Below are 15069 nucleotides of genomic sequence, written 5' to 3'. Positions count from 1 at the left end.
AAGTGCTGTGCTGCAGGAAGGGGAATGGATCACCATGGCCTGGTGAACCCCTGGGCCTTGCTGAGGGGAATGTGGCTCCTCTGTCCCAGTTTGCAGGGAACTGGGGTGTTCTTTGAGCCAGTGCCAGCTCTGGTCGTTGCATTCCAGCTCCACATGCACTTGGATTTTGTGTGTGTGCTCCAGCAGTGAGGGGCTGGAGCTGACTGAGGGGCCTGGTTGTCTTTGCTGGATAATGTAGCCCCCACGTGTTTGTAAAATGCTTCCTAACCCTTGGAACAGAGAAAGTTTATATCCTTGTAACGATAACTGAGCAGCTGAGAGATGCCAGGAAGCAGAATGAAGTGTAGTTTGCTGCTCAGCCTGGTGTAATTCTGCCTTAGGAAAGGACATTTCCCTGATTCTCATCCTCACTTGTCGTGTTGCAGAAGTTGGAGTTCACAGAGTCCGACTGTTCCAGTTCCTCAGAAGCACTTTCAGAGAAAGAACTCTCTGCAGAAGAGCTGAACAAGCAGCTGGAAAAACTCATTGTTGAGGACAAGGCGAATGATGAACAAATCTTTGACTGGGTAGAGGTACAAAGACGATTTTCACCCTCCCTGCACAGTATTCATTAACTGCTTTTATAGTTATTTTCTGGTCTGAAGGAGCATTTCTGTGGGCTCCCCTTGGGGTGGAGGACACTGAGATGATTTGGTCCGTGCAATGAACACTTCCAAAGAATGAAAATCTAAAATATAATCAGCTATTTATGAGTCAGCTTTAGGAGGGAAGAATTTTGGCCATATTAACTGTCTGACTGCCTTTTAAATACTGTAGACTTTTTATCACTGAGTACCCTGCTTCTGCCATTGGTACATTTTAGACCATACCCTGCTACATTCTTTCTTCCCAAAACAGAGGAGAAAAGCTTCTCCTTGTTTTTTTCCAACGTGACCTCTTCAAATTTCCCCCTGCAAAAACATCCTGGGCAGTCACTGAGAGCACCTGTACCTTTCCTAGTGCATCAGGCCAGGCACTGGAAGAGAAAACAAAGAAAAATATAAAAAGAGGGGAGGAAAAGGGCCTGTCAACCCACTGATCTTTGCCCTCTGTCTCTGGCTGCATCCTTTAAGCCAGATATTTAGTGTTTGTAATTAGACCCAGCCTGATGCATTTAGATCTGTGCTTCCCCTACATCTTGGTCAGCTGCAGTTCAGTGTTTCTCTGGCAGAGCAGTGTGTTAGAAATGTCATTTTTCCACTGCTGTTCGAGGAGTCGAGAGTGGAACGAAAGCAGCACTGAAAATCTGGGATCACCCACAGGCTCTTTGGAGCCTTGGACAAGTTCCACAGCCATTCTCTGAGTTTCTGCTACAAAGCAAACAGATCTCCACCCAAGGAACAGGCTGTGAAGTTTGTTGGAAAGGCCCAAGCCCCTTTGGAAGTGTGTAAGGTGCTGTGAGCCCAGACTGCCCGTTTGGCTCCTTGGGGGAGGTGTTAAACGGTGCACTGATCCCAGGAGAACTGCTGGGGCCTGTTGTCCCTCAGGGAGTTTCAAGGAGTGAGTGGGAAAGCTGAATGTTTGCAGGGATGAACTGGGTTTGTGCTGCAGCAGCTGCTGCTCAGCTTGGACTTGCTGCCAGATTCAGCAGCAGGGTCTGGAAGAGGTGGCTCTGCTGCAGCAGCGTGTTTTTAACTGGTCCATTTGCTCTTGATTTTGGGCTAATCCATCTACTCTTGATTTCAGGCTAATCTAGATGAAAGCCAGATGAGTTCACCTACATTCCTTAGAGCTTTAATGACAGCAGTTTGTAAAGCAGCTATTATAGGTGAGTTATTTGCAATGTAATAAGAATCACTTGGTATTTTTCAGGTTTATATCACATTTCCCTCCCCTGGGCTGTGTTTTATCACACACTAAGGATTCTGCTCAGAGCAGGGTGTCCCTTCCCCAGGGCATGTTGCCAGTTAAGGTGTTCCCAAGCCCTGGTGTGTCCAGGTGACCTTGTGTGAGCAGGTGTTTCAGACAACTCTGGGTAATTCCAGGTTGTTCATTGATTTTCCTAGTGAAGGTGGAAATGACTGAGCCATTATTAAGGTAATTAGCATTTCCACTCCTGTGTCAGCACTTACACTGGGTGTTCCCCCCCTGCAGCTGCCACGTGCCAGGGCAGCGTGGGCTGCAGGAAGGAACCAACCTGCAGCTCGGTCTTGTAAGAGTTTGATGTCCAAAGTTTCAGGTTTGGAAAGGGGGTTTATGTGGATTCTTAAATGTACTGCAGTCGGCTGGAAATGCAGGAAAGGGAGGTTGGAACCTCAGACCCTCAGGGGGTTTGAGTAAAGTGCTACAGGCAGAAACATCTGCTCAGTTCACTTGGTTTTCTTTAACTTTACTGTTGGCACCTGGCAAAGCAAAAAAATGGTGCTTGGAAAGCGCCTGGTTCTGCTCTGAGCTGGCAGAGTTTGGGGAGAGAATGGGCTGGACTGCACCGTGTGAGGGAGGGGAGGGACAGCCCAGCTCCTTCCTCCGCCTGAGAACAGAACCTGCTCGTGCCACCTAGTGTTAGCAGGGACAGGGATTTCATTGCCAGTGGTTAAGAGTTCCCTGATGCGTGTCAGGAACATCATCCTCTGGTTTAAATTTTGGCCTTACCCCTAACTGAGTTTTTGTTCTTTTGTTTTCAAAATATCACTTCATTGTGTTGCATGATCTTCTTCAGAACCACAGAGTATTCCAAGTTGGAAGGGACCCACAAGATTATCGAGCTGCTGAGTAATTTACCCATGTTGCTGATGGATTTCTAACGCATATTTTGTGTATATTCCTGATTCCTTTGTCCTGTGCAGCTTATGATTCTTTTTCTGCCTTGGTATTTTTAGAAAAAAAAATAGAATTTTCTAAAAACCTTCTAAACTTCTAAACCCAGTTGCCTGTGGAAACACAACAATTGGCACTGCAGAGTAAGGTTGTGATTCCTGTGTGTGTGTTTAGGGCCGGGGTCCCTGCAGATACTGGAATTTGGGGGGCTGGAAGGACCAAGACTTCCAGAAAAAGCCATCGATCAGAAATACTTCCTGTTGTTTCTCATCCTCCTTTTTTCTCCACCTGTGTTTGTGATTGCTGTTTGAATTAATAAAGGCCAGGGAAGACCTGTCCCTGCTGTCCCTCCAAGGCTGACCCTGCTTTCCTCTCCTCCCCCAGCGGACTCTTCCAGCTTCCGTGTGGACACTGCTGTTATCAAGCAGAGAGTGCCCATCTTACTCAAGTACCTGGACTCAGACACAGAGAAGGAACTACAAGCACTTTATGCACTACAAGCATCAATAGTAAAACTTGATCAACCTCCTAGTAAGTGTTGCCTCTGTGCTGAGGATTTGAGCTCTGGCAGCATAAGGACAGGGGGTTTCTGTGGGAGCAGAGGCTGGAAGAGGATGTGCTTTTCCTTACCTTATGTAGCAGATAGGAAAAAATAGCATGGGGGGGTTCAGGTTGTGCAGATTCCAGCTTTTAGAGCAGTGCAGGTTCCCAAATGCTTGGCTGGAGGCCAGCTCTTCTCTTGGTATCTCCTGTAAGCAGCTGTGCAGAAGGAAGGACAAACCCATGGCAAGGTAAAAAAGAGCAATAGAAAGTAACCAGAGGAGTTCACAGCACCTGAACGTTGTGATTGCATTGCTGCTCCACAGATGTCTGTGGCCTTGGAGGGAATAAAATCAGTTGGACAACTGATGAGTCTTGTCCCAGAGATGCTGCAGAAAACTCCTGTGGGACAAGAGGCAAGGGATGTGCCAAAGAAACGGGGATTCCCAGGGAACGTGCAGCACGAAATCAGAGTGCCCCAAAACACCCAACAGGATCGTCCTTAGTGCCCTTTATGGCGTTAGTTGGGTGTTATCCCTCCTGCTGAGCCACAAAAATCCGGGGTTGGGGGGGAGCCAGGCTGTGTGGTCCAGAGGAGATGTGCTGCTGTGGCTGCTGCTGGCAGGCCAGTCTCTGGATAACGTGTTCCCACAGCTGCTTTCTCAGCTTCCCCTGTTCTCTGAGGGCTGTTTCCCCCTCCCCTGAGCAGCCAGGAGGCAATTCCTGAGTAACAGCCCTTCCTTTCCCTTGCCTCCCCATCTCCCGTGCCGGGAGTTCATCCCTCTCCGTCCCCTGTGCCGCGCTCACGGCCGCTCTCCCCCGTTTCTCCGCGCCTGCAGATTTGTTGCGGATGTTTTTCGATTGCCTGTACGACGAGGAGGTCATTTCGGAGGATGCCTTCTACAAGTGGGAGAGCAGCAAGGACCCGGCGGAGCAGAACGGCAAGGGAGTGGCGCTCAAATCCGTCACGGCGTTCTTCACGTGGCTACGGGAGGCCGAAGAGGAGTCGGAGGATAATTAAAACTTAAAATACAGATTTAAAACATTAAAAAAAAAAAAAAAAAAAAAAAAAAAAAAAAGAAACAATTTAAGTATTTTTTTAAAGAGTTTCACGTCTTCGCCAATCACAGTGCAGCAAGGCCAATTCTCTCTCTCGCAGACCCCCCTTGCCCCACACACGCACGAGTGGGAGAGGTAAAAACCCGATAAACACCGAGGTGATGATCATGGAGGCAAAAAGGTACTTGAAAAAAAAAAAAAAACAACAAAACAAAAACCACAAAAGTAAACTTCAAACCTGAGGGCGGGAGCACCAAACCAAAATACCTGTATTATTTATAGAAAATATTTTCTGTTTTAATCTTTTTCTTTTCTTTTTAAACAAGGACTCATACTTAGGAAAAAACACACAGCGAAACAAATCTGTTTAGCAAAAAAAAAAGAAAAAAAAAAAAAGGTTGGAAACTTTTAATTTATTATTTTAAGGACTGCAAATGCCAGTGTAATTTTTAAATTTGCAGTTTCTGTAAACAAATTGTATAATAGAACAAAAGCAGAGAAATAAATTTCCCTCCCCTTCATACGCACCTCAGTTTTGTTTCAAAGCATGATAAATAGACAAAACTTTCAAGGGGGTTGGGGTGAGCTAGATGAGGACGAGATCAATTTTTTTTTTTTTTTTTGAATTGTCATCAGATTTTTCTGCCTGCCTCTCAGCTTGCTTCAGAAATTTAAAAAGAAAATAGTAATCAAACCGTACATAACCTTGGATCGGAAGGAAATGCATTTGAGAAAACTGCTGCGGACCAGAGTGCTCCGAAAAATAACTCATTGAAAACAGTGCTACCCCGGGGAAAAAAAAGTACTAGTGATACTTTGAGAAACTTTAGAGCAACTTTAAGGCTTGTAAATACATAGAACAAATATTTAAAAAAAAAAAAAAAAAAAAAGAAAAAAAGAAATTGACTCAATACTATTTCTTTTCACTTTCAAAATATAAAGAACAAAATAAAGACAAACATTGCAAGTTTAAAAGAAAGTAAAACGACTTCTCCTTTGACAGCTGCTGAATGTGTGCACCATCCTGAGCGGTGCTTCCTTGGCGTGCCGTAGGTCCTCGGGCCCAAATTGTGTACATACAGTGTGTGTCTGTCTGTGTGACTACCAAAAATGAGGGGTGAGAGCAATTGTTGTTTAAAAAAAAAAAAAAAAAAAAAAGAAAAAAGGCAAAAAAAAAAAAAAGGGGTTGCTGCCTGGGAGACCTTTTGTGCCGAGAGACCTCGCTGGCCGGGGAGCAGGGGGGTTTGGTGCCCGAGGCTGGGAGGAGCCTCAGGCTGTTGGTGCCCCATCCTGGCTTCTCCAGCTGTGGCTGCCCTGTCCCTCGTGTGACTTGGATCAGTGGCTTCGTCCGGGGACTCGGGATATCCTGGGAGCTCTGGAGGTCTCAGCTGTGAGCAGGGACCCGCCAGCCCTTCGCCGTGTCTGCGCCCACCGGCACCGCCCTTCGCCTCCTGTGCCTGCGGAACCAGGGACCTGGAGGGGGGAGCCCAGGAGGAGGTGGAGGAGCCATGTGGTGCCCAGCCCGTGTCGGTGTCCACGCTCCAAGCACAGCTGGTCACGGATCCACAGCGGCTGTCGCTTCGCAAGCGCCGCGGGAGCACATTCCGCGCGGCCCCGACGCTGCTCCAGACTGAGCTGCCGAGCACGGAGGTCTCTCGTGTCTCTCTTCAACCACCAAAGATGACCTGCTGGCTCTCACTGTGAAAGAAGCACCATCCAACACTCTGCAAATGCTGGTGAAGCCCTGAAACGTGGTCTGTGAACTGTGGTCCGTGGACCACGTGTAACCTGTGGAGCATTTGCTGGGGATCTGTGCAGCGCTGGCTGCTCGTGTGATGCTGACTTTTTCTTTCCAGCTGCTAAATCACTTCTTTTTTTTAAAAAAAAAAAAAGAAAAAAACAGGAAAAAAACAAGGAAAAAATAGGCTACAAATACATTAATTACTTTCCTAATCTTACTTTTACATGTAAACAACTGCTGTACTTGCCTGAGGATGTGATTTGATCACCACGGGGAAGGGAGGAGGTGCCTGGTTGTGGCTGGAGGGGAGATGTCCACGAGACACTTTCCCTGTTAACGTGTTCCATGCCATGAATCTGAGCTAGAGAATCCATGGCCTAAAACACTAGAGCATTGTTTGGTTATTTTTTTTTAGTAACAATAAAACACTTTTCTCTGATGTTTTGTTAAAAAAAAAAAAGATACTCTCACATACATGTATCTGTGTGTACCACATCCAGTGTCCTCTCCGGCCTCACAGCTGGGCCCAGAGGTTTGGATGGGCCCTCAGGATCTCCAAAAGGCTCATCCCCATGGAACCCCCACCCGGCGGGGCTCCGGGTGTGCCTGTTAAACCTCCACAGAAGGTCATCTGGGTGCTCTTCTTCCAAAAGGCATTTTTTGAGCCATACATGGTGGTTTGTAGCAGTTAAATAGTTGAGTTAAATGGATGAGAGTTTGTATGTAAAGGAGGCCAAATCTTTGCTGAGTTGGTGTGGGCACCTGATGGAATTCCTGTTAGGATGGGCAGAGCCTGCTGGGAATGAGTGATGGCAGCAGAGCCGTGCAAGGACTGTGGTTTGCCTGTCAATTCCCATGGATTGGAAGGGAAGAACTTGCTGTGGAGCCTTTGAACAGCTCTGTGAATCCAGGTGTGTCAGGGCAGGGAAATCTGTCTGGGGAGCTTGAAGCTTCTGGCTGAAAGCATTGGAAAACCACTGGATGGAGGGAATGGGGATGGTGAGCAGGTGGGTGGAGGTGAGGTGAGACAGTCTCTCCCCTCCTTGTTGGAGCCTTTAATGTGTGATGTTCTTGGGTGAGAACTTCCTCTTAGTGTTTTTTTTCCAGGATTACCCAAAGGTGGGTTTCCACCATGGCAAGTTTTGGGTTCTCTGAAGTTGCACGTGGGGTGCTGTGAGCAGCTCATGCACCAGCCCTTGAGGTCTCCAGCTGTGAGTGTGTCACCTTGAGCTTCAGCTTCCCACAGCTGTCACTGTGAGGAGCAGAACTCCTGACTCCTTCCTCTGCTCCCCTCGTGCTCTTTGCCACGGGCCATGTGCTTCCCTGCACCAGTACCAAGGTGTGGGTGCTCTCCAGTTTCCTTCTAGATCAGCACAGGTTTGCAGGTGGATGCAGCCCATGGTCCTGGAAGATCTTCATAATCTGCTTCCTCTGAAGGGTATTAAAATACAAAAAACCTGTAAGATACATGAAATAGAAAAGGGAATTGCCAGTTAAAAAAGGTTCCCTTGGAAATGTGATTTGCAGGAGCCTCATTTTGGGTAAGTGAGGAGGGGGGAGCTGTGGATACTCTGACCTACCTTACAGCAAAGCCTCAGCAGGGAGGAGAGATTTCCCCCAAGAATACTGCAGTTTTGGAGTGGGTTGGGTTTTTTCTCCTAATCTTGATTCTGTTTAAACACATCTTGTGTGCAGGCTCCTGAACATGGCCGGGAGCTAATGCAGCCTGTCAGGGAAGAGCAGAATCAGAACCATTCCCACTGCTGGGAGCCCTTGTGCCGAGGCTGGGACACTGTCAGAGGAGGAGCAGATGCATCACTTACATCCCTGTTTATTGCTGAAAGTGTCCTCAAATCTGAAGCAGCCAAACAGCATGTTTGCAGGTGTCTGCCTAAGGCTGGCTTCTTTCTAGGAAAGTGTTGTGAGAAAGGGTTGAGCCATTTCTGCAGACGAGGTCAGGGAAGGCACCGACACCAGACACTGTGCTCTGTCTGCTTGTGCCAACGTGTTCAACCTTTTTCTGAGAAAGCCTCGGGTCCAGGAGCAAACCTGGGTGGGTGGAAAAGTCTTTTCATAGAACCATAAAATCACAGAATATGCTGAGTTGAAGGGACCCATCAGGATCATCGAGTCCAACTCCTGGGGTGTTTTTTGCCTGGGATCAGCCCTCCCTGGTGCAGGAGCTGGTAACCAAAGAGCCCACATGGCAGGAGAGGCTCAGGAGAAGGGATTCCTCTGCAGAGGTGGTTTTTAGTGTGCACAAGGCAGGTTTAAGCCAATAGTATCTTAAAGCAGTTGTTGATGCAACCCAGAGAGCTTTTTGTTCCAACCCTATAGACTGTTTTTACTGATAAAGGAAATACATGGCCTCTAAAAAGTCCCCTTAGCTCGCTGAGCATCATGAGAACATTTAAAGCCAATTGCAGATGTGGCATCTTGTTGCCAAAGGATGGCTCTGATCGTTCCTGCTGCATTTCATTCCAGCATGAGTTGTTTGTGCAGAGGGACCTGAAGCTGGGTGCTTTGTCAGAGGCAGAGCAGAGAAGCTGTTAGCCCAGCCTGCAGGCTTGGCTTGTTTCACAGCTGCCAGAGAGTTTAACTTTGGGGGCAGGAAGCTCAGAATCAGAGCCCCCCAAATGCTTTTGTGCCCTTAGATCCAACACCTCTGGTCCTGAGACGCTGAAGCACCTTGAGGAGAGCTGGTGGTCCGTCCCTGATGGTGGTGAGGTGCTGTGAGGTTGGAGTTGGGTCAGGAATGCCGGGCTCTACGTGGGAGGTGTTACAGCTGGCAAGAGCTTCGAGTTCCCACCTCTCCCAGTGGAGCTGGTGGGGAGAGCTCGGCCTTCCTGCTCTTTGGGAGGTGTTGGCCTGGGAGCTGCTCCCTGGGCCCAGGCCAGCTGAGCAGCATCTGCAGCGTCAGCAGGAGCGGGAGCTCTTCGCACACCACTGGCTTTTCATGAGGTGCCAACCCGGAGTTTGCACAAGATCCCGCACGCCGAGAGAAACTCCAGCGGCTCCCGGTGCCTGGGGGCCACGTGCAAGCTGCAACAGCCACGGGATGGAGCCTGGGGAAGAGGAGCCTTCAGCCCAAAGGATTCTGCTTGGCTGTCTGTGCACAGATAACCTGCAAGGAGCTGCTGCAGGAGAACCAGTGATGGGCAAAGTACCCACAGCAAGAGACTGATGAACCCACTGGGCTTCCAGCAGTGTGACTAAACCCCAACAGCCAAGGACATTTAGTTGTCTACCCTCATATGTTCCAAGGGGCTCCACTTGCCACCTGTGGTAACCATCGTGGAACTGTGGTTTGCTGAACAAACTCCTCTTATTTGAATGCTGCCGTAGGGATGCTGACTGTGGAGAGCTTTGTCATGTGGCACCAGCTTCCCTTCCTCGTTTCCAGCTGCTAAATTGCGCTGAAACTGCAGCAGAAATAAAACCAGCTCCCACTCCATTCAGTCCTTTCCAAAGGGAATTGGTCCAAGTTGCTGGCCCAGCTACAGGGATGGTTGTGCTGTGACTGCAAATGGGAAAGGGAGAGGGGGGTGTGGGGAAGGCAATGGATGCTGTTAGTTGGGAGATCTTTGTGTTACTGAGCGAGTGGAGAGAACGGTGAAGCTCTTGGCTGTCCCCTTGCACCCCCCTGCAAAGGTTAATGGCAGATCTTCTCACTGAGCTCCTGAGGTGCAGACCATTAGAGAAGGTGGAGCAGAGCACTGTTAGAGGGGGTTTATCACAGCTTTTTGGAGGACAGCTGGAAGGGGCTGCAAAGATCATCTCAGCGGATGTCGCTGGTACCTTCAGGTCTCACCTCTGAAGGGAAATGGGTCATTTCAGCATTGCAGGGTGAGCTGTTCTGAAATAACACCTGGTGGGAATGCTCTGTACTGTTAGAGATGGCATGAAGTGAAAAATCCATCACTGCAGGCCACTTCCCACTCATGTGTGAGTGCAGGGAAACAGCCAACTTCACCAGAAGTGCTGGTCTGTGAAGGGAGCGGGCACTCAACCCCCAGAGCTCCACAGGGACGTGGAGCTGTGTGAATTCATGGAGAGAGACACAGCCCACAGCTCTGCTCTCCTGCCTCACAGCCCTGACTGGGGTGTTCTCACACACTGGGGGAGAAAAACAGGGAATTTCACACATTGCCACAAAAGGGGAGTCGAGTGTTTTTCCCGCCCTCCAAGGAAATGCGTCGGACTCTCCAGGCCTCCTCCAGCACCCCGAGGTGATGTTCTGAGCAGGAGCCTGAGCTGCAGGGGACACATCTCAAAGGAAAACCAATTAAGACTTCCCAGAGCAACAAGTGGTCCAGCTCTAGAGCTGACCATACCCTTCCAGCAAGAGCCAGCACCAAAAAGCTTTCCATTCCCGCTCAGCCCGGAGGGTTTCTCTCCTCCCAGCACAGCTCCCTGGCACGGCACTGCTCTCACACAGCCAGGCCAGAGCCCAGCCAGGCTGCCGATGGCGGGGCACCTGTGGCAGCCAAAAGTGAGCTTTTGTGGCTGCAAAACCATCCCAGCTGGGAGGTCTGACAGCAAGTTGTCACCTGCCCAGGTGAGGGGAGTGGTCCCTGTGTGCTGCTCACCAGTTTTAGTCTGAAACAGGGTTTGGCTCAGAGTGAAGGAAATTCCCACTGCCAGATGTGTAACTGCAGGGACACGTGGCTTTGGGAGAGGTCCCTGTGGGAAGGTTTGGTGGTCTCCAGCTTCTCCTTGATTGGTGGAGCTGTCATTTCACATGCCTGCTTTGAGTAAAGTAAATAATTACTGTAATCCCAAAATGGTGTTAAAAACGAATCATAACTTCCAGCTCCTGCTCTCCCAGTGACGACAGCACCCACCTCATCAGCACCAAGGAGCTATTTCAGGTTAGGGTGTCTCTAGAAAAGCAGTGGCCTGTGGAGGCTGCTCAGTCCATGACATATTCCTGCTCCAAATTCCTGTTGGTCCAGTGGAGTTTTTATTTTACATTTGCTCCAGAATGGAGCCAACTTTGGTGTATTTAAGTGTATTTTTATTCACTTGCTAGGAACTGATATAAAAATGCAGCTGTAGGTTTGAAAGTGTAGAAGAACAGGATACCCCTTGGAAAAGGGGAAATGTTTGAGAAGAGGAACCTTAACGGGGTTAGCCTTAAGAGCAGGTGTAAGAGGGACAGCAAGGGACATCAGCTGGGAGCTGGCATAGGGTGACACTGGCAAAAGTACAGAGAACAATTAGGAAGATAATTAAAAATAAAGAGATTAAAGGTGATGTCTAGAAGGCCACAAAGTGCATTTTTGAGCTGAAAGCAGAAAAGGAGTGATTTTTGCATAGAAACACCAGAGCTACAGGGCTGACTAAGACCCTGCTGCTGAAAAAAGACTAAGGATGAATTAGAAGAGAACTGTGAGTGGTTCTGGTGATCATTAGAGATGCCTTTGGTGAAGTGAACCGGCAACAAAGTGGAAAATTGCAGTTAAAGGACTCTAAGTCCCTGTCTCAACTGGAGAAGTTAAAAGGGAAAAATCCAGAAGTACAAAAGCAACTCAAGCATAAAGATGAGAAGGAGCTTCCCAACCTGGTGGTGATTAGACGTGGGATGGGATGGAAAAAGGCTCAAATTCTCCCTGAGCCAGGTGGGCTGCAAGTCAGAAAGGGATAAAAGGCTTCCTAAAATAAATGCAAAGCTGGGGTAACAATGGAAAAGCAAAAAATCACCAAAAACCTTGGGGTGACAACACCAGAAGCAAGGCCTGAATACAATAGGAGCTGAAATTTGGAGCTGCAGGTCAGTGCCAAAACAGAATTTGGCAACAAAGATGCAGCGGGATCAAGAACGTACTGGGAGAAGCTGATTTCAGCAGGTGCACAGTGGGACAAAGTAATTACAAAGGGTAATAATCTTGTGGTTTGCACAGTATGTGGCAGGTAGATGTTAAGCCATGCTTATTAAATCAGAAAGTGTTCACTTTAAATAAAAAATGGGGCCAAATGGGGCAAATATGAGTTGGTGTAGGGTAAGAAAGTCAACAAGGGAGCCTGTGGAATGGAGTTTCTGCAGGCAGACTTAAAACGTAATTTAAAACAGTGTTTAAAACAGAAACACAACAGGTTCCATGTTTTCAGGAGAAGCACAGAACATGTGGGATTGCTCTGGATATTGGCTGGAAACAGTAAATCCCTTGACAGGGAAATTTTGCAGGGACTCCTTGGGAACAAAAGCAACTTGTCTGAATGATCTGTTTAGGCTGAGTGGCACAGCCCAAGCCCAAAGCTGTGGGCAGGTTTGGGAAAGCTCCAAGGACAGCAAGATGTAATCAAATGGAGTGATTTTTTAGGAAAAAAAAACCCAGTTGGGATCCTAGTAGTGAGTGGTGGTACCTGAGAGGGCAGAAAAGGTATTGAAAAGGCTTAGTACTCATTAAAAGTGCTTAGTACTTATTAGAAGTGTTTAATACTTATTAGCAGTATTTTCTGATGACAATAGAGCTCTACACCATCACAAATGACTCTGGCAGCAGCCCCCTGCTCCAGTCTGACTCCCTGGCCGTGGATTTCACAGAAGAATCACAGAATATTCTGACTTGGAAAGGATCATCAAGTCCAGCTCTTAACGGAATGGCCCGTTCAGCTTTCCCTGTTCCTCCCCCTGTGCTGGGTCACAGGTTGTCCCAGCTTCACTCCTGTCACTGTCACACACTGTGTGTGGCACCGGGGGAACAGGGAAGGGGACACAAATGGCACAAACCTGCACAAAAGGTGGGGCAGGGGAGATGGAGCAGTGGGTTGTGATCCTATAATGTGGCTGTAAGGAGTGTGCAGGGCCTGCTGCTCCCCTCTGGGGTAGATTTTGAGGTAAAAAGCAGAGAAGGAGACAACCAAAGCTTTCCCCCTCCTCTGCTCGTAGCTCTGTGGCTCAGCCAGCACAGGCATTGGGGTCGTTGGGGTTTTACACAAGCCTTGCAGTGAGGCTGCTGGGATGATTTCATCTCTTCTTTCTGGGTGTCTTAAAAGCTGGCAGTAAAGGAGCACATTCCCTCTCCCTCCCCTCTTCTCCACCTTCCTTCCCCTCCTGCCAGAGAGGCACCGCAGGGGGAAAAAGGCCAAAGAAACACATTTTTGTGCAGTTGCAGAGGCCTTGTTTCACACTCACAGGCAAGACAGGAATGTTCAGCAAAGCGGAGCCATCTGGTTCAGATGCTTCCAGGGCTGTTCGGCCCAGGAGACAAAGGGAAGCGTCACAGGGATAATCTGGAATGGAGAAGGGGCTGAGCAGGGCCAGGCTTTGGCCACAAGGTGACATTCTTGGGTGTAGTACACTTACAGCTGTCACCTGAGGGGGGAAAAGTTGGAAAAAGCTTAGACAAGAAACAGTCAAAGCATTTTTGCAGAAATAAGACACCTCTGCAGTGCTTTGAATGGTTTAAATGCTTCTAAATGTGCTCACGGAGGGGCTTCCCATCACAAGAGGGATAAAAGTGCCTAAATAAATGGGTGAGTGCCAGTACTGGTCTTCAAACGGTGAAAACACAGATGCAGAGGGAGGTTGGCAGCAGATGAGTAAAGATTATGTGCAGAAAACAAAGATGAGAAACTGTCTGGGTAAGAGACTGCCCATGAAAAGTGCTGTGGTGTATTTGGAGCCAGGTTGGATCAGTCTCTTCTCCCAGGTAACAAGCGACAGGACAAGAGGAGATGGCCTCCAGTTGTGACAGGAGAGGTTTAGATTGGATATTAGGAAAAATTTCTTCATGGAAAGGGTGGTCAGGGATTGGAAGGGGCTGCCCCAGGAGGTGGTGGAGTCCCCATCCCTGGAGGTGTTCAGAAGGCACGTGGATGTGGCACTTGGGGACGTGGTTTAATGATGAACAGGGCAGTGCTGAGTTAGTGGTTGGACTTGATCTTGGAGGGCTTTTCCAGCCTCAGTGATTCCATGATTCCAAGCATGCTTATGGCAGAAAAGAGAATAATCATAGTTAGGAAAGGCAATGGAGGAGTTGTACCTTAAAGTCAAGGTTAGTTAGAAGGATTTGGGGGAAGGGGGAAAAAAAGAACACCCACGGGTCTAGCTAAAAAAATAAAATTGGAGCAAAAGCACAGCAGGAGGTCCACAAAAAGAACTTCTGTTTATTACCCCTGAAACAACTATGATGGGGAAAATATGAGTGTGGGTCACACCTCAGTTCTGCCTTGCCATGGTAACCCTCACACCGGGCCGCTGAGGTGCAGATAAAAACTGCCTGAAACAGAGCAAAGGACCATCAGAAAAGGGATCCTTCCCATGTGTGAGAACTTGTGAGCGTGTTGTGACAGTGAACCCCCAGCTTTCAGCCAGACCTCAGCGCTGGGACTGGTGTGATTGCTGCAGGCACTAATTACACAGTAATGAGCGACGGGGTGAAAGGCTGAGGCCAAGGGAAGGCACCGCCGAGGGCGGGAGGAGGACGAAGCAAGAGGCCAGAGCTGAGATACAGCCCGGAGCGCTCCGGGTGGGAATTCGTGGGTTGGAAGGGACCTCTGGAGATCCCCCAGTCCGACCCCACTGCCAAGGCAAGGTCACCTGGGGCAGGTGACACAGGAACGCGTCCGCAGGGTTCTGATAGGGCTGAGAAGGCGGCAGCGCGGCCCCGGCCCGGCGGGGCTGAGCTGAGGGCTGAGGTGGAGGGTCCGGCTGGACTGAGGGTCCGGCGGGGCGGTCCCAGCCCGGCAGGGCTGAGGTTTAGGGTCAGACGGGGCTGAGGGCCGGGCGGGGCCGACGTTGAGGGGCCGGGCGGGGCTCCCGGGCGGGGCTCCCAGGCGGGTCTCGGGACCGGCCCCGCCCCAACGCGCCCTCAGCGGGCGGCAATCGCCTCACGCGCCGGCGGCGGGAAGCGCGTGAGCAGCACCGCCCCCCCCGCCCCGCGCACGCGCGCTCCCCCCTCCCGCCCCGCCCCACGTCACGCGGGAGG

General features: G+C 49.4%; 1 protein-coding gene across 7 annotated transcripts in view; it reads left to right on the top strand.

Annotated features, from left to right (window-relative positions):
- Positions 1–4820, top strand: part of EIF4G3 (eukaryotic translation initiation factor 4 gamma 3) — a 143312-nt gene extending 138492 nt beyond the window's left edge. For all 7 annotated transcript variants that reach the window (XM_051771525.1, XM_051771526.1, XM_051771522.1 and 4 more), the window contains 4 exons: positions 426–572; positions 1726–1807; positions 3181–3327; positions 4176–4820. In XM_051771525.1, the coding sequence (XP_051627485.1) occupies positions 426–572; positions 1726–1807; positions 3181–3327; positions 4176–4357 (558 nt within the window). In that variant the 3' untranslated portion in view covers positions 4358–4820. The remainder of the gene's footprint in view (positions 1–425; positions 573–1725; positions 1808–3180; positions 3328–4175) is intronic.
- The last annotated feature ends 10249 nt before the right edge of the window (positions 4821–15069 follow it).

Source organism: Manacus candei, unplaced genomic scaffold (assembly GCF_025592945.1).
Source record: "Manacus candei isolate 608988 ecotype Guabito, Panama unplaced genomic scaffold, ASM2559294v1 h1tg000136l, whole genome shotgun sequence".
Lineage (NCBI taxonomy): Eukaryota > Metazoa > Chordata > Aves > Passeriformes > Pipridae > Manacus > Manacus candei.
Note: the sequence above shows the minus strand (reverse complement) of the source record. Positions and strands in the feature narration are given on the sequence as shown.